Source organism: Molothrus ater, chromosome 4 (genome assembly GCF_012460135.2).
Source record: "Molothrus ater isolate BHLD 08-10-18 breed brown headed cowbird chromosome 4, BPBGC_Mater_1.1, whole genome shotgun sequence".
In the NCBI taxonomy this organism is placed as follows: Eukaryota; Metazoa; Chordata; class Aves; order Passeriformes; family Icteridae; genus Molothrus; species Molothrus ater.
In genome coordinates this window covers 6,863,682-6,891,052 of record NC_050481.2, presented here as the reverse complement: position 1 = coordinate 6,891,052, position 27,371 = coordinate 6,863,682, and the positions used below count along the sequence as shown (strand labels likewise).

Here is a 27,371-nt window from a genome sequence, read left to right as displayed (position 1 = left end):
GAAGTTTATTCTAGTTTCACCACAGCTTCTTCAATTACAAACAAAGCAAAAAGGACCCCAACATATTGAAACAGTGGTTCAGATTCTTTGAATAAGTACCTGTTAGAGACTTGGCAGTCTGTGTCTAACATCCAGGCTGATGGGACACAGTTCTTCGATGTAAGATAAGGAGTAGCTGTCACTGTGCATCAGCAATAACCATCCATCCTTGTATTTATGTACTTTATCTTCCTCTGGTAAAATAGAAATAATGGAAGAGACTGTTTCCATGGTCTAATTGCCTCCCACTTTGAAAATAAGCTTGGTAATAATCAACTCAACATTCATTTTTCAGTGTTTTTTTCTCTCCTATTGTCTGTCAGGCAGGAGGGACCATTAGGCTGTGACAGTGTTATATTTTATTTTCCTTGTTTCTTTTAGAAAGACTTAAGAGCCTGTGCAGTGGAAATAATTCATTTAAATAGACATACAGAGAAAAATCTATCTAGATATCCACAGAATAAGTTTGTCTTAATAGACCGTGATTGTCCTGGCTGACAGTCTACTAATTTAATATCTTCTTTTGTTAGAGTTACTCTTGGTGAAATTTTTATTACTATAAAGCATTGAGATTTTTCATGGGAGAAGCAGATGATAAAAGAGGGGAAATTAAATGTGGGTTTTTTTCCTGATGACAGTTTGTTCCGTGCTGGTGGTCTAGGCCATCCACCTTTCCCTTCATTTCCCCAATATATGCACTTGCTGGAGTTCTTTGAGAGTTAATCACATTTTTCAAATGAAAAATTAGAACACTGCCAAATTATTTTGTCCTAATAATTAGCTGTTTGAGCTCCTCTTGACTGCCTGGTCCTTTGTGTGCTTTTCAAAAGAGACTGAATTGAAGTCAGGTTGGGGATCTCTTCAGGTAAGCCTAACCTTTTTCTATACCTGTAGTTATTCTTTATAATTTGCAAGGAAAAATCTTCACATTAACCATATCCATTATTGGAAGGGGATGGTAGATCCTTATGTATCATTCTGGTTTGGGAGTGCTTGGGCAGTGCATCTGTTAGTGTACATGTGCATGGCAGTGGGCAATAGAAGACTCAGGCTGCAGTCCCCCAGCATTAACACTGGAGGACTGGAGACAAGAGCTGTGACAAACATTGCTCTGGTGATGGAGAGGGTTCAGCCAAAAGGAATCAATTCCTAGCCCTTCAGTCTCCATACAGTCTCTCATCTTGCCTGGGTGTTGAGGTTTATAAGGCAGACACCTCTAATGGAGCTACTCCTGTAAATTCCCACAGTAGACATAAATACAGAAAAACAGCTCATCTCCAGGGAGGCTCTGGTTTAATGAATTGCATCTTAAAAGTATATGGCTTTGTTCATAAATTGCTTCCAGAGTGACTGACATCAAATATAAACATTTGTATTGGGTCGGATCAGTCCTCTTCCATTTCCCATAGCCAGTGCTGTCAGTTCTTTGTTGCTTTCTTAGTCACACTGGTGGCCTAACCTTTTGTTTAATATACTTCTGTTTAAAAACAGATTTCCCCACTAAGAGCTAATTGTATATTCCCTGTATTAAATTCATCCACATTACTCACATTACTGCTTAAATTATTGCAGTTATTTAAAACCCATTAAGTATCTTTTCACCCTCTGCAGCATGCATGGCAAGGAACCAGAACTTCCCAAGGCAAAGCAGACCACTTGGCTATAAATTTAAAAAATCTAGTCATTTGGCTGTTCAGCTTTTCGTGCACAGGAATGACCTAAATATTTGCCTTGGAACAGAATTTTCTCTATATATTGTGGTAAGGCAGAAGGACTAAAGGGTTCAGGCAGAAAGCCTGAATTGTCAAGACAAAGAATGGTCCCTGTCACAGAAGGAAGTCTAATTCTCCAAGTTAATTGCTTCTTTATCTGTAGGATCACGTAGAAGGTTATCAGCAAAGAAATGACAGATGTGTCATCAAATGTGTCAGCTGCAGAACCACTGAGCCATAAATCTTTGCTTCGGGGACGTTCAAAAAATATTTTTAATCACATCTTTAAATTACATAAGAAATTAATGATGATGAACTTTTGGTGTGCTAAATCATTCTGCATTCCAGTTGGTTAGCTGCAATACCTGTGCACCTTTGTGGAATGTGTCTGCTGTGTGTGTACATACATTCTTCCTTAATTTGAAGCTCCTAAGCCATTTCTTACTCACTTGTTGGAAATAGCAGGTAAAAAAATGCATTCAGTTCTTCAGAAGTGTCGAGGAGAAGGAAAATTACTGACTGGGGTGTTGCTGTAGCTGTCTGATGCTGTAGCTGTCTAAAGACTGGTTTACTTGAGCATATTGTGTCAGCTGTAGTAGTGTGGAATATTGCACACTGTGAGACAGTAGAGACTTAGAATTAGATTTCAGAATTTAAATACAACTTGAAAAAAGTTACAAAAATTGTCTTACATATTTTATGGGCTGCTACCAGCATATAGTACATTCTACCAGTCAGTCACCATAACATCTAACTTCTAAAAGCAGTTTGGTTTATGTGCCAGCCTCTGTGAATTTTAATCTAGTAAGATGGATACAACTGCTGCTCCGTAGAGCCCAGCTCTTTTTGTTAAAATCGTACTGATTTGAAGTTAAAAGCATGATAAAAATCCTCTCCCAGAGGAAGAGGACTGCAGAGGGGCCACAGGGATGCAGGTGAGCTGGTTCTGCGTTGACTGTGACACTTCTGGGGCTGCCAGAGCAATGCTGGTGATTCCTCATGGGCCTCTTCCTGCTGTTCTGCACCTATGTGAGCTGGACACCTCCAAATCTGTGGAATTAGCTTGGTGCTGAGTTTAATTTAGCAGTTTATCCATGGTGGATGATGACAAAAACCGTGCATGCAGTTTTGGTATTGCAGCCTTCATTCCTGTAAATTCAGTGGTTTCCATTAGTTCTGCTTTTGATGAAATTCTTGTTTGTGTCATCAGGTATTTTGTGTTTGGTTTTCTTTGAAAAATGAATTTCTGTATTTTTTTCCTCTCTGTTTAGTTTTGCAGTACTGGAGTAGCTGAATCTGATGGAGTTTTTTTGTTTGGTTTGGTTTTTAATTGTAATGCCCTGACACTGTACATGAAAACCTAAAAATGTTTAATGCAGACCTGAATCTTGAGACAGTGATATGTCAAGGATTGCACCATCTTCTGCTGTTATAAATTCAGTGGCAGGTAGCTAAGAAAAGAAAAATGCATTTGAGTTGCAGTTTTTTGTTGTCAGAGAGACTGCAGAAACTGTTTCTTGGCATGGTAAATCCTATGAGGTCTTTGAGGGCAAAGAGGCTGATTTGCTTCAATCTCTTGCACCCCAGCACCTGATCTGACTATTGGTTATACATTCCTTGGTTTCTTCAGGATAGAACCAAAGGAAATCATGGCTTCTGTAGATCTGCTGGTGCTTTGCCAAGTAAGATGTTGTGCAGTGTGGGTTCAGTCCTTTGCATCTTTGCAGAAAATCAGAGTAATTTGTTTTCATTTCTAAATTCCCTGTGTTTCTCTGTGGTGGTGAACACTTTGCTACCCTTAGGCTTAATGTGACAATAATGTCTTCCTGTTCTCAATGGAGTTTTCAGATTCAAGAGCTCTTTTAAATGAAACTTAAGGAATGACACTCAACTGAGATCAAGTGATCTAACTCTGAATACTTGGTAATGTTGTTTCTGGTTTTTCCCTTGACTTAATATATTATGTAGAGAAATATTTACTCTTGAGCATAAGGCTTCCCATGCAGAGAAATCCGTAAGAAATGCTTTTGTCCACCCGGTGTGCCAGCCTGCACTGAGGTAATTCTTGGTTCACAGCCACATGGTTAGCAAGGTCTGTCTTCCTCTGTCTACTTGAAAGTACACACTTTAGGAATGTAGGTGAATATTTTCATGGGCATGATAAAAAAATGCACGTGATTCTGCACACTTTGAGTGTTGTCAGCATAACCTAAACTCTGCAGTGGTTGGGTTGATCCATCTGGCCATGGAAACACGAGCTGCTGTCCTGTCAGTGCCTCTCTTTCCATGGATTGTGAGCTCTCTTGGTCAGAGGCTCTTTTTGTTCAGCAAGCTCCTCAATAATACAAACAAGAATAATGCATTACAGCTTCCTGCAGAGCTGCACTGATACAGCAGCAGCGTACGAGTGGCTGCTGCAAGATTTATTCTGGGCTTTTTCAGTGACAAGTTAGCCATCCGCTTCCTGCTGCTAACAGAACAGAATAAAACTTTCACAGCCAACAGATAAAAACCAAACTGCAGAGAGATCTAGAAATCAAAGCCATTAGCTGTAAAACATGATAGCAAAAGCGAGCCTTCCTCCATCCTGCTCTTCAGTCACATCAGGGGGCACAGTCTGGCGAGAAAACAAAACGAGAGTGGAAGTCCTAATCCCAATTCATTTGTTTCCTTCACAGTACAGCAGCATGGGAAGTGGCCTTGCTTCTCCTGTTCAGCCTGGAAAGTCAGTGCAATGACCTGATTGATTCTAGGTGACCATGCTTACAAAACCATGTGAAGGAAAAGCAGTTGGTTGCCAGTTTATGTGTAGCCCCTCATGGAATAACAATTCCCTATCTATTTCCAATTCCAGTTTATTTTCTGTGCACAGACCATAAAAACCTTACGACCAATTTTTAGAAGTAGTTACTCTTTAGGAGATTGCTTCTTTCACTTTGTAGTCCTGGAGATGAATTACTGTTGCTCCTTAAAGTGTAGCTTCATATCTGAGATAAGTAATAAATTAAATTTAAAACCACTTTATATTGCAGAAGTTATACTGCAATCCATTTGAAAATAGAAACAGTAGTGAGGACAAATAAAAAAGCCTGTGACTGTGCAGAAGAATGCTCCCCAAATCCATTCCAACCCAGGACAGTAAATCCACGTGACAAAGGCTCTCCAGAGGAGACAGGTTTGATTTGGTTTGGGAACACTGGTTGCATTTTTGTGGAACTGATAAGCCACAGCTCTTCCTCAAGCTCCCTTTTACTTGCCTTTTAGTGTTAGCAATCCTAGTAATAAGCCAAGTGTCTCTTCTCCGTTCTAAAGTGGACTTGGACTAAAGATACCTAAGAGTTGTCTTCCATAGAAGGCTAATGGCACTCAAAAGGAGGCTGAAAATCAATTTTGCATTTCTGTAAAAAATGTTATTTTATGCTGCAAGATGTTCCTCTTATCCCTTGTCCTTTCCCACTGCCATTGTTAAAGGTAATAGAAATGTTGAAAATGGTAATCCTGAGACTCTCCTAAAACAAGATGAATACTAAAATGTATCTAAGTTTGTAATGTAAGCTGAATTTAAATTCAAACAGACTATGAAAAATATTTTACATCAGTGAAGTGCTTCATCTTACTGACTGAGGAGATTTCTAGCAAGATTGTGCTCAGTTCTTCACTACCAAATTAGAAATATTTGAAGAGTGCTTAGAGACACCAGAATAGTCAGGAAACATCTGAGCAAAAAAATGACAAAATAAAGGCTAAAGAATGCAGTAAGTAACGATGACCAAAGCAGAAAGCAATAGGCTGCAGATGTCTGCAGGGTATAAACAGTGAGGATGGATAAAAATATTTAATGTAAGGCACAGAGGTATTTAAGCGTAGGGTGAATAGCCAATAAAAGCAGCAGAACAGAGGCTAATAGCCAAAAGGAAGTTGAAGGATTATGTAAGTCTTGAAAAATTAGATTTGGCAAAAAAGTATGAAATATGCTATTGCAAGGAATATAATACTGGCAGGGGATTTGTATTAAGATATGTTCTCAATCTTGTGCAGTAAATGAAATGCAGAGCTCAGTTGTATTCCTGTGTGTTGGTTTGAGGCTGCAAGTGTAGACTTTGCCAGCTGGGATTTTTATCTAGGCATATCTAGCCTTTGTAATCTTGTCTTTTAGGAATGCAGGCATTCATGAAAACAGGTAAGTTGTGCATTAACACTTCTAACAAAATCATCCCCCCCCCTTTTCACAGAAGTCTTGGGATTTTCTGCAGTTACATCCTTTAGACTTGGTACTATGTGGGAGCCAATGAAGTTGTCAAAGTTCTTATTAACCTGAAATAAGTTTTTATGTTATTTCTCTGTTGGCTGCATATAATCATGAAAGTATGGCTTGAGAAAAGAGATGTATTTGTTATTTTGTGGAAACTTTCACTTGGGGCTTTTTTTTTGTAATTTCTTTGATACCAATGCTGATGTAGCTGGGGAATTTCATTCAGCAGCTTTAGAACCACTCATAAAGAGAAGGAGAGAACCATAAATAGTGACCCGTGGCTGGTGAGCAAGCTGAACGTTGAATTCCCGTCTGTATCTTACCTGGCACTTGCAGACAGAGTGAGAAAATGAAAATTTTTTTTGTTAAAGATGTCTTTTTCTGTCAGTAAAGATCAAACATAGAAAAAGAGCTTTTGGTTTTTCTTAGCTCACCTGAAACATAGGGACAGAGGTAGATAGATATTTTTATTCAGAAAGAGTATTAGAAGCAGAGGAATCTTTTTGGCTCTATTAGGAAAAAAAGGAACATCTGAGAAGCATTTGGGAATGAACTGTGACATTGATGCATTGCCCAGCACGTGGAATGATCTTTATTTAATATGCCAGTAATGTGGTAATTTTTCTTGTGCTTTGCTAAGCAGGGAGAGCCACCAGTTCATTTTGGTCGTTGTCTAGATTACAGGGTTTGAGTCTTCATTCATTTGCACTCTTTGTTCTCTAGTATGTAGAACTTGGCATTAACACAAATGCTGTGCTTTAGTCTTACCTGGGGGAGGGGGAAAGTATGAGCTGAGAGGTGAGCAAACCCCGAGGTGTTTGTTTTTGCTTGGTGTCATTTTGCATTTTAGACATGAAATGCTTGCAGTGTCCAATACTTCTTCCAAGGTACCTAAATAGCAGCTTGTTATACCTTGGTACGTGGAGTTGAGTTTTTCTGTAATCGTGTAACAGATTTATATTGTTAGTGTGGCCATTGTTACTCTGTGGGAAAGAAGTATAGAAATTTAAATGCTTTGAATTCTATGTGCATTGGAAAAATAGATAAATTTCACTCACTCTTGAGCTCTGATTGTTTACATAATTATGTAGACCAGATTTTGAAATCTTATTTATTTAATATTGTGCTGAGCAGGAAGCACAGCCTGTAGGCCTTTTGGGGATAAGTGAGTCCTAGTTTGTCCAGGCTCAGGCTTTGAGGTCTGGAGAATATTGGCACCGAAGATAAAAGTAAGGCTGAGGTTTTTCCAGGAGGCCATATTCACATTCTCTTGGATTTGATACATGTAACACTGACACTACATTTTTACTTGCATTACCTAAAGAAATGAGTTTTTATTTTTTTATTTCTCAGTCTGCCTCTGTCAGTCCAGGTATTACATTGAAAGAGGGTAGATGTGGAGGGATAGACGATTGTAAGAAAATAAAGATTGTGCAGAAGGTAGTCTCACACCTGAGGAGTTGCAGCTGTACCAATCACCAAAGATAAGAACAGGCCTGCCCTTAACAGGCCACAGCTGTGTCCAATAAGAAGATGAGTGCTACAAAAGGGTGGGTTAGCTGGGTGAGGGGAGAGATGGAGCTGGTTGGTTGTGCTGTGAGGAGAGATCGAGTTTCTTGGTGGGGCTGTGAAGAAGAAGGAGTCAGTGCTGCAAGGAGCTGCCCACGAGAAGTCACCAAGAAGGTATGGGACATTTGCAACATGATGACAACAGGTAGATTTGTATCGGACATCAGGAAGCAGAGATTTTTACAGTGAGGGTGGTGAGGCCTTGGCACAGGTTGCCCAGAAAAGCTGTGGTGTCCCCACTTCCTGAGGTGTCCAAGGCCAGGTTGGACGGGGCTTGGAGCAACCTGGTCTAGTGGAAGGTGTCCCTGCCCTTGGCAGGGGGTTGGAGTGAAGTTGCTGTTCCTTTCTTATCTGGGTAGGATGTGTGGGGAAGGGAAGGGAAGGAGGTGCTTTGAAGACCTGACATGGAGAGCAGGTCCTAGGCAGCAGCATGAAAGGAGCTGCAGGCTATTGCACCTTGGGAATAGCAGTTTTGGAATCAAATTTGTGATAAATTGTGTTTTACAGAACATCACCTTTTGTACACCAGCCATGGTGGATAGGTAGGCCTGAAGCTGCACCTCTGAGACGTGGGTGCTTTGTGCAGAGTGAGGTGGCCACTGACAGACTTGCCAGGGCAGAGCTGGTGCAGTGCCCCAGCTGCAGCTGCCTGTGCATCAGCTGAGCCCGAGCTCTCTGCTGCTCAGAGATGAGGCCTTGATCTTCTTCCAGAGCTGAGCCTTGCGGGTGTTTGCAGCCACTCAGTGCCAGTGGCAGGGTGAGAGCGCCCACTCAGGGACTGGGATGTGCTGCAGCCAGATCTGCCTGCCGGGCCCGCTGCCTGCAGTGGGAGCTACAGCTGGAGCTGGCCTGTGAGGGCGCATTAAATAAGGAGCAAATGTGCTGCTGATAATGAATGTGGAGCTAGGAGCTCAGATCACAACCTCTGTCCTTTCTGAGCTGGGTGGCTATAAAATACATGCCCAGTTGGACGGAACAGCCCATGGCAGCGTTTTATCTGTGACAGAGCGCTGTGCACCCTTGCAGACAGGATGTGAAGCTGCAGAAGCGTGGGTTGGCTAATGAGGGGTGCAGAGGTGTAATGCCTAATGTTTCCTGGGAGCCAGATAAGTGTCAGCACAAATCAATGAGCAACCCTTAGAATTTAGCTGCTGCTGGTGGGATGCAGTGGAGACAAGTCAGACTAAGCAGGCAGAGCAGAGTGGCCCAGAAGTGACCTGGAACAGCATCTGAGGGATGGCCTGTCGTGCTCTGGGGCTGTGTGTGACTGCAGCTCAGCTACCAGAGTGCTTCCACTGGGCTCACAGACCTCACATTGCCTCTATACTGACCATCGCTGGATCACAAGACCTTAAAAATACCTAGAGGTTCTAAATGCATTTTAGAGACACTTTGGTTTTGCTCTGAGTTCTTTTATACTCTGAGAACTTGCCTATTAATACGTGGTGTTACATAAGCAGGTCAAGTATTAGATAAAAATGCAGCCAGCAAGGTTTCTATTGAAAACTATCAGACCAAAATCCACGGGAAAATAGGTAGCAGTAGGGTGTTTTATTATTTCCGTTTCAACTGAGCTGGGGATTTTTTTTGACCTTTAATTAAAAGAAATGCAGGATTTTATTTCTTCTAACTGCAAAATAACGAGATGGTTTAGCTGTTTAGTAACAGTAACCTCTTTCATCTAAGCACAGTTTAATTAACAGCTAATAAAGCCAAAGTTCAGACAGAACCCTGAAAACAGCATGCTAATTACCTATCTTTATTAAACACCATTGGCACCAAGTGTTTATAACCTTCAAGTTACCTTGCAGTAATTAGCTCAGTTCTCATTAGATGATAGCTCAGCCTCCGAGAAGTGAGAAGTTGGTGAAAGAAGTTAGAAATGTTTCTTAACTCTCTTGGTTGTTCAAATGATTTACCTAGATGAAAGAGCCTAATTACTTGAAAATACATAATTGCACTATCATCAAGATCATTATTGTATGGGATAAAAAAACAACTCTAAAGGAAGACCCGGTGACATTTAAAACAGTGTATCCTGATGAGAAAACTTTTTATTGAAATAATTTGAGCAACATTTTCCAAAGTGACTCTATATTTTAAGGATCCTTCACTGGACACATAAGTTTGGACCCTAAGGTGAAGTTGTGGCTCCTGAATTTTTTTTTTCTGTTGGACACTAAAAACTTTAGGGGGCATCTAATTGGGCTCCAGGCGGATACTTTATTGACACTTAGAGAGAAAATTGGGTTTCCTGTTCTCTGCCAGCAAAACACTTTGCAGAAAAAGCCAAAGGTTTTCTTTGTTTTTTCTCTTGCCCTCTCTGTAGTGTCAGCTCTACTAAGAGAGTGCACAAAGACAAATGAATCTTTCTTGTCCTTTTGTCTGAAGGATAGATAAAATGTTTTTTTTCAGGTACATCCCTATACCCAAAGCAATTATTCTTTCTCCCACATAGATTAAATGTTTATGCTAATGGGTGTCAAATTGCTGATCTTGGAGATCCAGAAAGAGTAGTCATTGCATTTTAATGATGTTCCAAAATACATAATTTATCATGAAGGAATCATTTTTCCTCAGAAGCAAAACTGTCCAATAAAATCCTGATTCGCAGACACTTGGGCTGGACCTTCACTGGGGCTGTCTTCTGCTGCTGCTTGTCGTGCTGCTTCCCAGCAGCCCAGGTTCCGCAGGAGGGGGAGGTTGAGGGAGCAGGTGCTGTGCCAGTACCTGAGCAGCAGCTTCTGCTGCAGCACTCCCAGAGCAGGAAAAGGCAAAGTGATGTCCCAAAAAGAGCAGAGTAAAAGGACATCGCCTCAGTTACAGCTCATTAAACCTCTCTACACCAAGAGCTCCGCTCAGAAAATGGCTTTACTTCTTGTTCTTCCCTCTCTTGCAGGGGTTACAGAAGAAATACAATATGGAAAAATTAAAGCTACTTTTGAATAAGAGCTCCCCTAGAGGGGCTTGCTATGCTTAGCTCAGGTGCTTTCACATTACACTTTCTATTAATTGGGCCTTGCCTTTATTGAAGAGCCAACACAACATTAGAAATTCTACTCAAAAGCAAAATAGTCCCTAATTTAATGGCTCCTTTGATAGTATTTTCAGACAGTAAAACAGTTAAGCAAGCAAGTGTTGAGAGATGAGATCTGTTTCCCAAAAAAAAGGAGGAGGAGAAAGGCTTTCTGGAAAATGATGAAGCTGCCCTTGCATTTGTTGCTGACATAAAAGCAGGTACCGATGTGAAGTGTAAGATGTTCATGCTGCAGCACTGTGAGGCTCTCTCTGTCTGCTTGCCAGTTCAGTTGAAATGTACGTGACTACGAGTAGAATTACCAGCATATTGAACTATTTCTCTTTTCAAGTGCCTGAGTTCTTTAGCAGCTTTTCAGCAGGAAAATAGTCATAAATATGTTGGTGTGACTGCACAAAGAAGGCGTCGTTCCTCTTTGGTGAACCAGAGTTCAACAAGGCAATCTTGATTTATTTCTTTGATCAGTCAAGGCATTTGAGTCTGAATATTTGTGTTGATGTTGAAGAAATTACAACTGTCTGTTTGCTGAAGACAGGCTGACACTTGCAGCTTTTCTGTGGCAGACTCTGAAGTGAAATCACATTGATGTATTTGAGGGCAGGAGGGCAGGATGGCTTCCTGACTATGCAAGTGGGAAGCAAGTTTGAAGATAGGAGTTTTATCTTTGGCTTTTCAGCTGATTTACTTGAACTAAAACTTTTGACAGCCCATGTCATCTGTCCATGCCTCTGTCCTGTTTGAGAGATGAGAAAGTCTGTTGTTTTGCTGTCAGGATAACTTGTGTCTATCCCTTGAATTGTAACAGGGCCTTTTTCTGAGATTTTCATTTTTACTGTTAGTGAAGGAAAAGGGGTTCTTTCATCATGTATTGAACATTTACGTTTGATTTCTGTCACTAGGAGTTTCCTAAACCTCGTCTGTGAGCTTAGGAAAAGTTCAAAAGAAAGTACATTGGAGCTGTGTACATGAAAGTGATTATGCAGCCAACGTTGTATTTTCCTTATAGTACCAGCAGAAATATAACATGTACTAAATAATTATTTATAAACATATGAAGACTTGACTAGACTAAAAGACTAGACTAATTCTAAAATACAATCTTCAGTACTGGTGTATTTATGTAACATCTCATACAGATAGCCAGAGGTGCTGTTCATAAATAGTTATAAAATATCCAGAAAATACCAGCAGTTTACCTTCAGCTTATAAAGCAGCATGTTAAAAGAAAATTTCAGGCTTTTAGTCCCCCTACATTTCTCTCTTTCTGTCTTTCTGATGGAAACTCACAGTAATACACCCTGCCATCTGCTACTATATATTTTTCATGAGTTTTAACATTTTGTTTTTAGAACCTGAAAGATGAGTAAAATGTCAAGTCGCCCAGAAAATAATCATAGGCACGACAACTCAAATGTTAGCTCAGCTTGTCTGTACCCAGAGTGGTTCACAGCTTGTCTGTGGCCTCCCTCTTCGCAGGCAGAGCAGGTACACCCTTGGAATTAGCTGATAGATTCCCAACACAAGGCAAGAAGGTGGGACCCACACTGGCAAAATTAATTCCCAGGGAAGAAGTGAGTTCTGTGTTGCATTATTGCAGAAATGTCTTGGGCCTTCTGCCACCTTTCTCCCTCCTCCCTTTTAAAAGCCTGTTGGTCATTCTGGTTTTTCCATGCTGCTGGATGGAGACCAGATTGGGGGTGACAAGCTGGGAAGGTGTTACATGTTAGGAAGGTACAGCATAAAACCTTCAGCTCCAAAAAATGCTCACAGCTCTTTATGTGGAGGGAAAGAAGTGAGCAGCCCTTCATGCCACCTCCTGTCAGGCTGTGCTCAGCCTCCCTTCCCCTCAACAATGTGTGCCCTTAGCACAGGAAGGGAATCGCTGAATTATTTGCCTCCTACCTTTTTAACCATGCAGAGATAAGGTTATTTCATTGAATAGATTCTGAGCAGCCCAGGGTTGCTTTTCATGTAAGTCCTGTGCAGATCTGGTGCCTTTTATTAGAATAAGAAGCTTCCTTGGAGATCTTTGCACTCTGAGCCTGTGCAAAAGCCCTTGTTACAGCATTGCAAGATTTTTCACTTAATATTCAGCTTCATAAGTCTGGAGCTTGGGTTCAATTATCTCAATTCTGTGCTTCATTTTGCTTATTCCTTTAGAATCGCTCTTGTTCACAGGACAGTTTTCAGGCTTTGCAGTGGAAGATAATGATCTTTACCAGGTGAGCCCTGGGAAAGACCTGAAGAAGAGCTTGTGTGCTCTAATAAGGTGGATATTGCCTCAATCTGTAAAATGGGTCATATTTTAAGGAATTGTAAGTTGAGTGTACTGTGCTTAATACCTCTACTGGATTGGACTTTCTACTATTTTTTTTTTGTCATTGGCATATAATTGTAGGCTAATCACTTATATCATGAAAATGTCCAGGGAAAATAATTAAAATTACTGAATCATAATTTTTAAGGCACTAAGTTGTCATTGCATTTCAAGAGTAGGGCGCCTACTAGACCTTTCAACCTTCGAAAATCTCCAGTCATTTTAATCTTTTTTGTGCAGTTAAATACATTCCCCATTGCAGTAAGCACAGTCATGCTTCTCTGACAATAGTAATGTTCTCAACCACTTTATTAAAATCATTGTGCTTTACTGTGTGTTGACTTGGAAAGCTTTTCTGTGACCTTTGCTCGTCTGTTTTGTTTTTGCTTTGCCAAGTTTGCAAAGCTGGATTTCTGTGTTCCACCTGGCAGACTGAAGGAGAGAACAGCAGGGTGTAAGAGTCTGGGAGTGAACTCCTGAATGTGATATGTAGATTTTAGGAGTAACAAATCAAGAAGAGCATATTGAAACCAATGAGTGAAGCTGTACCTGATGAATAATGCTTCCCCCTTCTTCCTACATGCTGTTTTTTTGTTTGTACTGCTTTAGTGCAAGTACACAGATGCTGACAGTCAGGATGCTCACTGTCTGAGAAATTAGTCAGAATTTGGGGGAATCTGCAATCCGGTTTTTTGATGTGGAATAGGGTTGATTTAGCTTCTTGCTGTCCCTCTAGATTTTTCTTTTTGCCTTGCCTATGATTTTGAAACATGACTGAAATGCTGTGGATGTACTTGAGCTGATGCAGAGCAATGCAACTCTGACAGTTGCTCTGCACTCTTGTGAATGGAGCAGTGCTGGGGGCGCAGGAGATCTGAAATGAATTCCTGGCTCCGGCCCAGCTTTACTGAGTGACTGCTGGAAGGTCTTTTCTCTCTGTGTGCCTTTGTTTTCCTCTCTCATGATTCAGGGAGTAAGCCAGCATTTAGTAGCTGGTTATCTTAATGAGGAGAATGATGGAGTTTTCATGCGGTCTTTAATCTTTATGTGCTAATAAAAATATCTGTACTTCTCTGTCATGCATAAAGAGCTGTTTTTAAATAGCAAAACCAATTGAAAAGGCACACAACTGTAAAAATATTTATGTTGTTATATTAAGTTTGTGTGCCAGGTTGTGTTCTCTACAGGTATGTTTATATGCTGGTTTGCTTCTTTTTCAGGCCCTGCTTGATACTCAGAACCTTCTGAGAGCCCAGATTACTAATTTTACTTTCAACCTTGGATTTTCAGGAAAATTTTATCACACAGGTAAGAATCAAACACTAAAATTACTTTGATTTTGATGGTGTTCAGTGTAGTGTGAGGACAAGTAGGAATGATAGAGTCACAGCATAGAGTCTTTACTACGCTGTGTTCCTGCATTAGTTGCTGGTATGGAACAGATTAAATGCCTCTGCCCTTCTATTAAAATTTAGCTCCTTTCAGTCTGCTTTTGAGTGGTAAATTCCACCAATCACTTAAAATTTTGTATTGATTTCACTGAGGGATCTGTTGAGCTGCCACAGTTCATCCTTGTGATTGTTTCATCTCTACTGTAGAAATATATCAGTATATATTATCCCTTAAAATAATTTTGTTTTAAAACTATATAGAAATAGGAGAGATAAAAGAAAGAGTATTAAATAGGATGTGGGCCAGCCAAGTGGTCCTGACTGTCCCATTTTGCCAGCAGTGCCTCAGCAGGAAGAATTTTAACTGGTCGCAATTTATTATGTTAGCATTATTCTTACTGTTTCCAGCATGTGTAAAAATATAGTAAAAGTAGAAAGTTTACTTCAGAAATGTTTGGGGATTTTGTTTTTTTTTTTTAAATTCGCTCTGCAGGGACTGAGGAGGAGGATGAGGGTGATGACCTGCTGCTGAGATCTGTGGATGAGTTCTGGTGGTTTCCCCACATGTGGAGTCACATGCAGCCACACCTCTTCCACAATGAGTCCTCACTGGTGGAGCAGATGATCCTCAACAAAAAATTTGCCTTAGTGAGTTAAATTTCTGCTTTTTTTATTTAATTTAGGTACTCAGAAACCATTATTCTGTTTAGACTAGGAAAAAAACCCCAAGTTGCTGAAAGAATAAATATTCCATTGAAAGGTATCTAATGACTTTGTGAAACCACTGGATGTTAGGGTTAGGTAAGTGTGCCACATTTTCAAAGATGCAATTCTGAAGTGATATCCAATAACATCTCATATATTCCCTTTGCATCAACTTTATGTAAACTTGTTTTGAAAAGCATTGCCTTTACCAATTATTTACTCGCAGCAAAGCTCTGAATCAAAATGTTTCAGTGCAAATATAAGAAAAAAATCTAAACAAATGTTAGGTCTGAGGATATTGGAGAAACAGATCACAGTTAAATTCATACAATAAACAAAAATTGCCTTATATAAGACATGTTATTTGTCTGAAGAGGGGGTCTGGTGTTAAGACCTAATGGTATCAAAATATCTCAGCAGACATAACTTGTTTACTGAACTGCTTTTGCTCTTACAACAGCCTAATTTTACCTCTTCCTTTTCGAAATCCACTGGTTGCTCTTTAGCTGGGAGGTGGTGGCTTTGTTCCTGGAAGGAGCAGGGGGATTTGAAATAGCAGAACAACAAAGAATGCACTTAATGGTCATGTGTCAGTGAGTGTAGGAGAAAAGGATAGACCTGACTATCAGCCAATTAAAGTTTGTATTTGACATCTTGGCTTTTAAGTGAGACACATGCTTTCTTTCAAACAAAGACTTCACCTAGTTTGCTGTAAATTGTAGTTGTACTGAGCACAGGACAGCTCTGCTTTATGTTGCCTTTCAAAAAGGTATTGCAGTAGGTGTTAGATTCCTGAAAATTTCAAAATCTTGTGTCCAGAATTGCCCTTTTAATATGATTCTGTGCACTGGTGCAAGCTCCCCTGGAAATCAAATGGGTCCTTGTAGTTCTGTGTGGTCTAAGACATCCTCTGGGATTAATGTGCAGGATGTAATTGTTAGAGTGTTATAAGGATAATGCATTTTCAACCCTGGTTTATGTAACTTCAGCAGTTGCCATTTACTTCACTACTTTCAATGCTTCTAATGCTTACAGATATTTTCTGTTAATTTTTTTCATGTTTAGACATACAGACATGAAGCTACTCACTATGTTTCCTTTCTTCAGAGCACTTAAATTAATAACAGAGCAAAGTAGCCACTTTTTCAAAAGAGGCCGAAATTGCTGATGCCTGCTGCATTATTCACTCAATGTGTGTATTGTGTGGGAGATGTTAACTGGGGAATAACAGTCAGTGAGGAATAATGGAGACACTAATTCATTGAAGATGATAGGCCCCTTAGTAGAGTGAAAGATTTAGATTATGTTCTTATTACTGCCTGTTGTGAAACTCGAAGGGAGAAGCCTTAAAAATCAGACTTTTGTTTATAGATAAATGAAGGAGATGCAGTGCGATGTTAGAGAATGCAATTTCTAACATGATCTGTGAATATTTTCCGTTCTGATCTTTATGCATGCTTAAGGGCAGTAAGAAAGATAAAAGGAAGAAGAATTGGATTATCTGAGATGGAATTAAATCGTGTAAAGCGGCGTAACTGATGGAGTATCTGCTCTTTATCTTCTTGTGCAGTACAACCAGGAGGGCAGATGTTACTCATTCCTGCTTGGCAGATTACACGTGGTGCCCTTTATGTATGCCATAAATTCCTAAAGGCAAACAAGAATTTCACAATTCTTTAAACATAAAGAACTCAGGGTTCTCCACTGTGATTGAACCAGGCGTGTCTGTTGCACACAAAAAATGGTTTTACTAACGTCACACACCCATTTTTCTGGAGATTTTCATGTTCCTTAGTACCTAGGTTATTCAAAGGAAGAGGTCCAGGTATCAGCCAATGCTTTGCACACACAGTATGATTAGGAAATATGGTGAAGATGACTGTATCAATTCAAGCCATATTAAAAACTCTAAGAATTCAAAGGCAGTACCAGGGCAGTCTTCCTAAATCATGGCAAAATTGATTCATCTGATCAAACTACAAGGAATATCTGCTATATACTGTTCCTTTGAAAAGTCAGCTGAAGGAAAATGCATTGGGTGTGAAGAGAATGTGATGGCACCAAGGTATGGACACACAATAAATGCCAGCAGTCTTCAAAAATAGGATATGTGCTACACAAGTGTTTACTGTACAGCCTCTGCCTGTAGATTGTTACAAGTGGTTATCTGTCTTCCATTTTTAACATGACACTGAAATAGTTAAGCTGGTTTTTGAAAATGGATTTGTCTTTTGAATGGACTAGAGGGGAAATGCAGTGACTCTGAAATTCAGCTCCTCATCCAAGTAATTGTGAAGGGACGTGTAGTGGAAGTTGTGGTTTTGTAGTTGTAGCTGCCAAATGCTATGTGTTGTGTTGAGTATGTGCCAGTGATTATCTCTCTGAAATCTGAGTTTGTGAGCAAATTGCTTGCAAGAACTTGAAAGTGTGCAGCTTTGTGTTTCATGTAGATTGAATGAACCAATGTAAAATGCCTTATATCCTTCTTCCCTGCCTACTCAGAAACATATTTTCTAAAAAGGTTTTGTCTTTAAATCCCGTGTTTCATCTTCACCATGCTGCCCTCCATCTCCTTCCAGATCATCATATTTTGATATTACTGTTATTTGAATTTCAGACCTGTTCTTGGTCTTGCACAAACAAAGCATTTGAGAAATGCCAGAACATTAAGTTTCTTAAATTGTTGAGTGCAGCCATTGTTCTGTCATGTTTTAGGAACATGGTATTCCAACTGACTTGGGCTATGCAGTGGCTCCACACCACTCAGGAGTCTATCCAGTACATGTTCAACTTTATGATGCCTGGAAAAAGGTCTGGAACATCAGAGTAACCAGCACAGAAGAATACCCACATCTGAAACCTGCAAGGTATAGACGAGGCTTCATCCACAAAAACATCATGGTGAGTTGTGTTGCTGATGTTCATCTTGTACTCTGCCATTTCGTGAACCATTTCCTTTGAAGTGGAAAAGCAGGATATCCTGAGAGTTCACACTGCAAGAAGCACACATTGCTATGCATAAGTAGCAAGGTATATTTCACAGTGCCTTGTTAATTAAAATCAGGCTGTTGCTGGTGATGTTTCTGCTGATGAAGGTGGCACCCTGCTGACAGCAGTTAACAGGCTGTTAACTGTTCTAGTCCTGTGGTTAATGCTGGTTCAGAGAGCTCAAGCAAAAACTCAATTTTGCATCATTTAACACAATATGCTGGGTTAGATTTCTCTCAGGTTTTAAATTTGCATGGTACCATTAGCTGCAAAAGAGTATTGCTAGATTATGCCACCTCAGAATCTGGATCTGGCTGGGCACATGTTTTTGTCTTCCCTATGAACTGTGCATGGTTGCCCTTGTTTGGCTTCCTGCCATACACAAATGCGGGCTGGGCTTTGCAGCCTGGGTTAACCCAGAGCCTCAGGAGCTGTGGGGAAGGAAGACACCCCCCACACCACCTCCAGGCTACCAAAGTGCTCTCAAATCCCACTGTTTTCCTGAATTTCCTAACTCCCAGCACTGTCACAGCCACGTTTTCCAAAGGAAGGGCTTGTACCCAACTGACGTGGAAGGCTTGTGCTGTTTCCATCTGGGCACTGGGATGGAGGCTATTTCGGGTTCACATCTCATCAGCATTACCTCAGAACTGTTTCAAAACAGCTTTCCAAAATACTTGGTGGCATCTTCCCAAGTAACTTTCTTTTGGAGCGTGTGGGAGAGCAGTGAATGGGGTCCTGTTGTACCTCTGGCTGCAACAGGCACTTTGGGGAGGTCGAGAGCCTTGGCACAGCACTTAGAACAGAATTCTGGTATTGTTCTTGGGTTGCCATGGATACCACTTTCCTAAGCTAAGCAGTAGTATTTTAACATTTTGATCTATTTTTGGGTGAAGCAAATGAAAATGATCTCCAGAAATCTAGGAACAGAACTGACACCAATATAGGGTTGAGCTACAGTTTGTACTCCTCAAAGCAATCATTGCGTGTGAAATAATGAGTTTGTGGATGTGCTTAGGGAGCACAAAGCATTTGGGGAAGACAGATTGACTCAGAATCTCCAAAAATCCCTTCCATAAATATTTGTAAAAACACGTCATTTGAAGACACATAATGAGATTTAACACAAGGACGCTGCAGCCAAAAATCCATTTCCAAAACCAGTCTCATAAAACCACCTGTTCAGGGAGTCTCAAGCTTTCAGTTCTCCAGGGCAAATGCATCAATATTTTACATCTGCAGGCTAATAGTAATGAACACACTCAGTAGGAACATTGCTGTGTAAGATTTGTCAGAGCACCTCCCATCCAGTACAGCTTCGTTCCCTGCCTCTGTGAAAAATTGTTCTCATATTTCCTCTATGAAATCCAAAGGTTTTTTAAAAACTTAGGCAAGTCTATAGCAGATGTACAAATTCCATACATTTTCTGACAACACAATTTACAATTCATGATCACAGTATTCCCTACGTCACAAGAAAAAACATGTTGAGAAATTGAGCTGCAAGAAATAAAGAGCATCTACAAAACCACAGCCAGTGTTAAAAAAGGCATTTGTATGCTTAAAAAGTTAATACATCATAAGAATCCCAGTTAAGCATTATACATGAACATCCATACTCAGCTGTTGATTTTCTGTAAGGAATAGACATAATTGAAATAATCTCCAGTAAATTGTTATCTGAATTCAGGAGAAAATATTTTGAGTTTCTGATGAAAAACATAACTGCATTTAGTAGTTCTTCATATTCAAAAGGTTTGTTCTTGGAATGTTTTTAAAATAGTTTTGCTTGTACTACATATTTCAACCAGTCTTAAAAAATCAGCACAGTTGAATGAGAAGTAAATCTTTCTTATAAGGTGAGCATTACTGGCAAATTTCCCATGTGTCAGAGTAGAATTATTGGTCGTGATGCCTAAGCCAAAGAAAACCCAATTTGCCTTTCCAATTACAGTTTGAATTTACAACGAAGCCATCATTCAGATAAAAGTGGGACTGATTGATATGATATAGACTGATAATATTTTAGATTATCTTTCACATTATTTTAAAACTCTAGACTTCAAATACTTGGATGTAGGATGAGGTGTTATGGACAGAATGAGTTGGAGGAGGCTCCGGAATTGTAATTTGGTGATAGAGATCAGTCTCCAATTTCAAACAAAATATGATGAATTTTTGGATGCTACGATTTTAGTGATAATAATTCATTTAGATCAGTATTGATTTCCAGCAAAGTTGAGAGGACAAATATACCCAGCAGTTATCTGTTACTTCTCTGACTTTTATAATCTCATTAGAAGTATAAGCTCTTGAATTTTTCGTGTATTTTTCATAAATCCAGGTGCTTCCTAGGCAAACTTGTGGCTTATTCACCCACACCATTTTCTATAAAGAGTATCCTGGAGGTCCAAAGGAATTAGACAAAAGTATTCAAGGAGGAGAGTTGTTCTTCACAGTGGTTCTCAATCCAGTAAGTACAGTGGAATTTTAAAATGTTTTTTAAAAAGTAATTGAAGAAAAAGGTACTGAATGTTCCAGGGCTGATCAGCAGTATTGGTTACTGACAGTGAGTTCTTTTGCTTTTTCAGTTATTTCAATTAAGGTGTGTGCTCTGTTAATTGTGCAAAGCAGTCTCCACCTTTTTTTGACATCTGTGTTGTTAGTAATGCAGCAGTGCCAGCCTGTCTTGTTCTATACTTTTTGCATGAAATAAGACCCTTCCCTGAGATTTAATATTTCAAAGAATTGGAATGTGAAGAACTGCTGTGAGTATCTCAGGTCAAGTTCATTTCTCTGCTGTGCCAAAGTGTTGGGAGTGCTTGTTGAGGTGAGAAGGCTGCAAGCAAGGAATGCTTGGGCTCCAGTCAGTTTTGAGAAATTTCAGTTGCTCTCTCATAGCAGCTTCAAAGAAGAGATCCAAGTAGAAGAACCACAGAGTTGAAAGAAAAGATCTGAGTAAATGAACCATATCTGCTTAACCTTTCATTTCTCTTTAATGGAAGATAAACAAGAAGTGAGGCACTGAAACTACAGAGCACTGACTGAAGAGAGTAGCGTAGTACTGCAGAATGGTGTGGGATTAGGTCAGCCACCTCCAAACTGACCTCTTAGACAAGCTTCTAGATGAGGCTTTCATTTGGGATCCAAATCAAACATACAATAAAATTCTGCTGTTTTATGGAGATGTAGTCACTGGGAACACCAAAGGGAGCAAAACATATTTCTACTCAAATCTTTTGGAATTATCTGAATTTTTTTTTAATAAGCCTTAATATTTTGTGTCCTTTTTTAATCTTCTGCAATGTAATGCAGTCCAAAGGGAAACCATTTCTGAAAGCTACTTCAGCAATTTATATGGAGGTGTATTTTGCAAACCCCAGATTCTTTCAGGCTATAGTTTTGGCTCTTTGGGAGCAGTTACTGTGTTCTGTTCCCCTTTTTTATGTTCACATAGCAGAATTGGGAAATATAAACTTCCTTAGCACACGTGTGGTTTCCCTTCTAGAGGGTGGCAGTGTTGCAGTCCTGGCTTTGATGATGTGTGTCATTCCAGGCACAGCATAGAATCAGTCATAGAATAGTTAGGGTGGAAGGGACCTTCAAGATCATCTGCTTCCAACCCCAGGTTAATAGAGCTAAGACCTGGAAAATTCACTGGGTGAGGAGGGTCTTGGCACCATAGCAATCCTTTGGCAGTATGTGGGTTTTGACTAGAAGTTACTCAGTGACCAAATTAGAGAAAGGCACTGAACAATATTTTGAGTCAGGACAGAATATATTCCACCTTGAAATGCAACCGCAACAGCCAAAAACTATTTTACAATGTAGGGAAACAGCAAAATTAATATGAGTGCTTGAGGCATAAGCCTCTTTAATAAAAAGAAGGAAGAGAATGGAAGGGAAGACAAGTAGTGGAACATGCCTGATTTTTGATATTCATCATGGAGGTTTGATCATGTCTGCCTGACATCCTGGAATGTGAGTACAGTAATGTCTTCTTACACATCACAATTAGGTCTTTGATTCATGCATTGCTGTGCAGACTGTGTGATCACCTACTTCCGAAAATTATGATATCCCAAATACAATACGGGCTAAAAGAACAGAAGCTAAATGCAGTGTTTTCTAAATATAACTGTAAATGAATATTATGCTAAAATCTGCCCAAGACTCCTTCTGAGGAATGCCTTTGAAAAGACAATGCATCTGGTTTCTAAATATCTGCCTATGAACAGTTCCTGAGGGTTCTAAGCATTAGCCTGGCACATAGTCAGTTTAAAGACTGAGGTTTTTATATTTGTGGGCTTTAGGTTTTGCATGTATTTATGTCATAGTTTGCAAATCAAAGTTGGGCAAAAATTTAGGCGTTAAAATGAAGACTAAGTAGCTTTAGGAGTCTGTCTGATTATGGAGTAGCATTTTGGATTTCATAAGCTTTCTTGTGTTTTCATTAAAGTTGCTGTGTTTTCTTTATGTGAAACACACAGCTGTTGAGAGGATGCAAAAATTACATTATGAGGCATTTTCAAAATGTTATTTTTCACTGATACAAAACTAAGAGAAAACACCACCCATGAATCATTACAATGTCAGCTAAACAATGTTCTCAATAATGAGTACATAAATAGTTAGTTTCCAAACCTGGAAAGTGTGAGTGTGGATTAAATGTTAATCTTAACAAATTTCTTCATTCTATTTAATTTGGAAGTGAATATCATTTTTGAAGTGTAAGTTAGCAGGCTGAGACTTCAGGAGCTGAGTACCCTACTCTGAAATAAGTGCCCCTAAGAATGAAGCCCAAAATTTCTCAGTGCTTTGGCTGTGCAGTGGTGTAAGAGAGTCTCTGCCTCCTTACAGCGTGCTTGATCAACCACCACGTGCAGGATAAGCCACAAAAACCACAGGACTGTGTGTGCAGCTGTGAGGTTTTGTCCTGAGAACCGGTGGGATGGCCCTGTTCCCAGAGCAGGTGTTTTGCAGGTATGGAAGGCCTCAGGAAATGCTGCTCTGCAGATGCTTCCCAGTTTGTGGAACTGGGAACCAGCAGTTGGACTGGTGGAGGAGCAGCAAATCTCACGGCTAGCAGGTTGTGTTCCTGTGGTTTCCATTGGTACCCCTGCACTGGTGGCTGGGACCTGATCCTGACCACTATTCCTGTAAGCCATCCCAAATTCTCCAGTGCCACCGAGCTGAAAAAGAGCCCAAGCACCAAGAGAGCACTATTACCCAATCTTGAAGTAATATTTTTGTGTCTATCTCCTGTTAAAGATCTTGCTGGCTGTAGCAGCCCTTGGGCAAGATCGTGCTATCTCAGGATCTTGCACAAAATGTTTCACAGGAAAAGAAAAAGCAAGCTTCAGCAGCCTGTATTGTTGGTGTACTGGCATCATTTCTCCCACATTATCAGCTGAATCATTGACTTAGAGGGAGGTTGAGGGACTTGCACTGATTTAGCCACAGAATTCTGGGGCAAAGCTGCAAGGAAAACGTGCATTGTAGGAGCACATAGTGATGAGCGTTTTATCCAGTCAGACACATCTCTGGTTCATTGTCTCACACAGTTACGGCTTTTCATACCGCTGTACCGTCTTTAAAACATTTTAGCAAGTATTTTTCCTCAAAAACTAGTTAGAATCTTCAGTGATTTCAGATTCATCTCTCTCTGCAATATGCAGTGAAGTTCTTGGATTAGTAAAACAAATTTCTGTTCAGTGTGTCTTAGAACAAAATTGTACCAGTTTCGTACATGTGTCCCTTCTAGCAAGTGAGCCATTAGGTTTTGAGCTATGTATAACGAAGAGGTCAGTATAGACACTGCTGTCAACTGTACCATTGCTTCTCAGATTCTTTGAACTGCAGGAGATACAGATCTGGAGCTTTTCTATCCTACAAGATGAATGTTGAAGGGTAACCAACAGTTCATAAAATTTTCTGTACCTTTTCTGCCCCTAAGAAGAAGAAACAGAATGCAGTAATTGCATTACGTGCACTTCCTTGCAAAGTACTGTGTGTCTGCAGATGGAAAGGGAAAATGCCCTGTGGAGAGGAATTTGGTGAAAGCCTTCAAATGGTTGACAGCCCAACAATGAAACCAATGTGTAGCCAGCTGTGTGCTCTTGACGTGGTTACAGCAGTGCTGATGAAGAGGAAAGGCTGTTAATGCTTTAGGCACTTGGACTGATCTTAAAATAATTGTAATCTTTGTGTGCGTTCAGTTCTAAGTATTATTTTCTTCTAATTTTTACCTCTCCCCAGTTGCAGTGAGTAGAGCTGTTATTAAGCTAATTGACTTGCAGCAAGGGAGGAATTATCTCCTTTAGCACTGAAAATGAGAGGATTTGTATGAGCATCAGCAGAACTTGCTGTGTCTTAATGTGACCCTGAACTGGCACTACAGAAGAAAATCAAAATCAAAGACACTCAGACTCAGATCTTCCCTTTCTGTCCATCTTGCTTGGCACAGCCTCATATTTAACTGTACTGAGTGTAAGAAGCAGGAAAGTTGGTTCAGTTTGACAGGCTTACCCCATTTCATGGGTGAGAAAGGCATCAATTCCATCTCTCCCCTGTCCTCTCATGCCTGTAACTCCAGCAATAGTTGCCATCAGTTGGGGCAGGGGGAGAAATCAGTTTGGCCAAGCATTTTGGCTGACTGCAGAGCACAAGTATTCTTTGCTTTCCTATCTGTTCTTCAAAACCCACCCATAAAAGCCAGACAGAGTCTGGTATTTTGTGGGTGGAATAAGAAAGGAAAAAATAATTCCCAAGTGAACAGTCAGTGTGGAGGGGCTGTGGAACAGACAAGAATAGCTGTCTCTTTAGAGCTGATTCCTTGTAACAGTGGGCAGGAAATGCATTGAAACTGTGGCAATCAGAATTCTTTACTCTTCTGTGATCCTTAAAATTCTTGAATGGAAAGCTTTGTGCCAGTGGTTTGAAGTCAAGCAAGTCTTTTGAACAGTAGTACCATTACTCAGTCAGCAGGGGAATGAGCAGCAGCAGCAGAAAATAAACTTGAGGTTCCTGCCTGTCAGATCAACAATTCAGAACTACATCAAATAGATGATTTTGTTTGAGCTCATAACTCTTCTCTGGCTCCATTGTATTTATGGTGGAGACGCCACTGTGTAAATGGAGTGGGCAGGTCCATGGCAGCTGTGAAAGCAGCAGGACAACCTCAGGGCTAAAGAGGGACTTGCAAGCTGGAATCTCCATGGTGGAATTGAACACAGCTTTTCTGCAAGCATCCAGGTCTGAAAGGACTGTCTTTCACCTATTAAAAATACTTATTCAATGTAGACTCTGCTCTGATTTGTTGTTCCATCACTTTGGCAGTCTAATGGAGCAAAACCTGCTGTTACTGACTGTGAAGAGCTGAAACAAAACTGTTTGGTGTAACTTGGAAACAATAGCAGAACTGCAAACAGTGTGCACAATGCCAAATTAATTGGAATATAGGTGTTGTGAGAGTTGGATGTACTCTGATGGCCTGTAAACATGTGCTCAGCAGCTGAAATAACAGCAATATTCCAAATTGGTAATACATCTGCTGTGAGTACCTAGCTGAGACCACAGAATTAATTGTCAATCATAATTTAACTTCAGTTTGAAGGGTTGTGCATAACTTCATTGGGTTGGGAGGCCTCAATGCTACTTGTAATGCTCTTGCACAGATGGGAGGGTGACTTAGTACCTGTGACTAAAGTACCTTGATGACTGTTTGATTAGTAGGAATTTATTCAAGTTGGAATTGCCTGCAATAGATCTATATATGGTTAAAAAATAAGTGTCCAGTATGTAATAAGTGTTCGTTACCTGGGTTTTTTTTTATGCCAGCTCTTCTAGTCGTAGATTTGAAATGCCAAAATAATTAAACTCTTCAAGATCATCCATGTCCTGCGAGTCTCAGACTTCCCTCCACTTCCCTTTCTGCTGCAGTTGATGTCTGAAAAAAATCTCTCTGCTCTGGGATCTGATCCTGGCAGCTTAAGAGAGACTCCTTGAAGAAGCCAGGGCCCTAGGAAGAGCTAGTCACTCTTGGGAATGGTAATATCATTCCTTTGGGAGGCAGACACCTCTGTTTTATCAGAAAACAGCAGCTGTTCCTCAGACTCCAGAAGCTTGCTTTGAGTAGTGTCCTTGTATATTTTCCATAGGTGCAGCATCCTCATAATCTTGATTTTGTAGTGATCAGTATTTTTTAAAATACCCAGCCAGCTAACATCCATCTCTAGAAGTTGGGTAACTTGTTGCATTGTTTCCTTCTGTGTAAGTTGTTTATCAAGCATCTCTCTGCTCTTGATACATAAATTAGATCATGCTGGTTCATCTTTTCCTGAGACATGATCTAATAGCAGCAGCTCCTTCTGAGTCTCAGCTCTGGTTTGTTGACCTAGAAGCTGTTGCCTCTAACTGGGAAATGTTGTAGTAAGGAAATAAACTGTATGGAATGAGCAGTCAAAAAAATAAAAGCTCTTTCTCCTGACTGCTTGTTCTCATTTCCCTACATTTCTGCAGTACCAGTCAGAATCCCAAATAAGATCAGGACTCAGGAAGGAGAGCAAATGAAACTTAGACCCTTTCACTCTGGAGAACAAGAAAATCCTGAGGAGAAGCTTGAAGGAGAAGGCAGAGCACAGGAGAGCACCCTTGGAGCTCTGATCTGAAAATGTGTGAGAGCAGCGAAGGAGCTGCTGCCCAGAGGCCAGATTTAGTCCCAAACCATCATTTTAAAAACTGTCTGCATTCCATTTCAGTTCCCCTGTGAAGGATATTAAATCCCGTGGAGAGTGTGCATTGAAGTGCAACCAAGATGATGGTTTGTTTATGAGGAACAGCTAAAAAAGGGTGATCCTTCTGCACTGAAATAAAGAAAATGCTGAGATGCCTGAAAGAAATGATTTGAGAAGAGTGCTGGAAATAATAAAATCAAATCAGCTCTTTTTATCTGAAAGGGAGGTTAAAATGCTTGTTAGAGTAAATATAAGTATATTCACAGCTGCTTCCCTATTGAAGGAGGAATAAAGAAATATATGAAGTTCTGTTTGTATTTTACAGCGTTTCCCAGAGGTGGAAGATTTTTGAAGAAATAGTCTTATTTACTAGGTCTAGCCTTGGGACATGGCCACAAAGGATTCATTTTAGAGCTCCTAAAGGAATCCTAAAAGGATGGTGGTTCCAAGAGAGGACATCTTTAGAAGCAAGAGAGTACATCTTAAGCATGCTATTAGTTGCAGAGAAAGAATAATGATTCTTGTTAATTAGAACTTGTTTGAATGACTCAGAACATGGTATGATAGAGCAAATTACAGCATCATAAACCCAGTATGGAAGGGAAAAATAATGATTATGTTTTGTG

General features: G+C 40.1%; 1 protein-coding gene across 2 annotated transcripts in view; it reads left to right on the top strand.

The window, feature by feature from the left end:
• Positions 1-27,371, top strand: part of LOC118686043 (bifunctional heparan sulfate N-deacetylase/N-sulfotransferase 3) — a 52,489-nt gene that overhangs the window by 10,213 nt on the left and 14,905 nt on the right. For both annotated transcript variants that reach the window (XM_036381980.2, XM_036381981.2), the window contains exons 3-6: positions 14,147-14,234; positions 14,811-14,965; positions 17,738-17,923; positions 20,355-20,483. In XM_036381980.2, the coding sequence (XP_036237873.1) occupies positions 14,147-14,234; positions 14,811-14,965; positions 17,738-17,923; positions 20,355-20,483 (558 nt within the window). The remainder of the gene's footprint in view (positions 1-14,146; positions 14,235-14,810; positions 14,966-17,737; positions 17,924-20,354; positions 20,484-27,371) is intronic.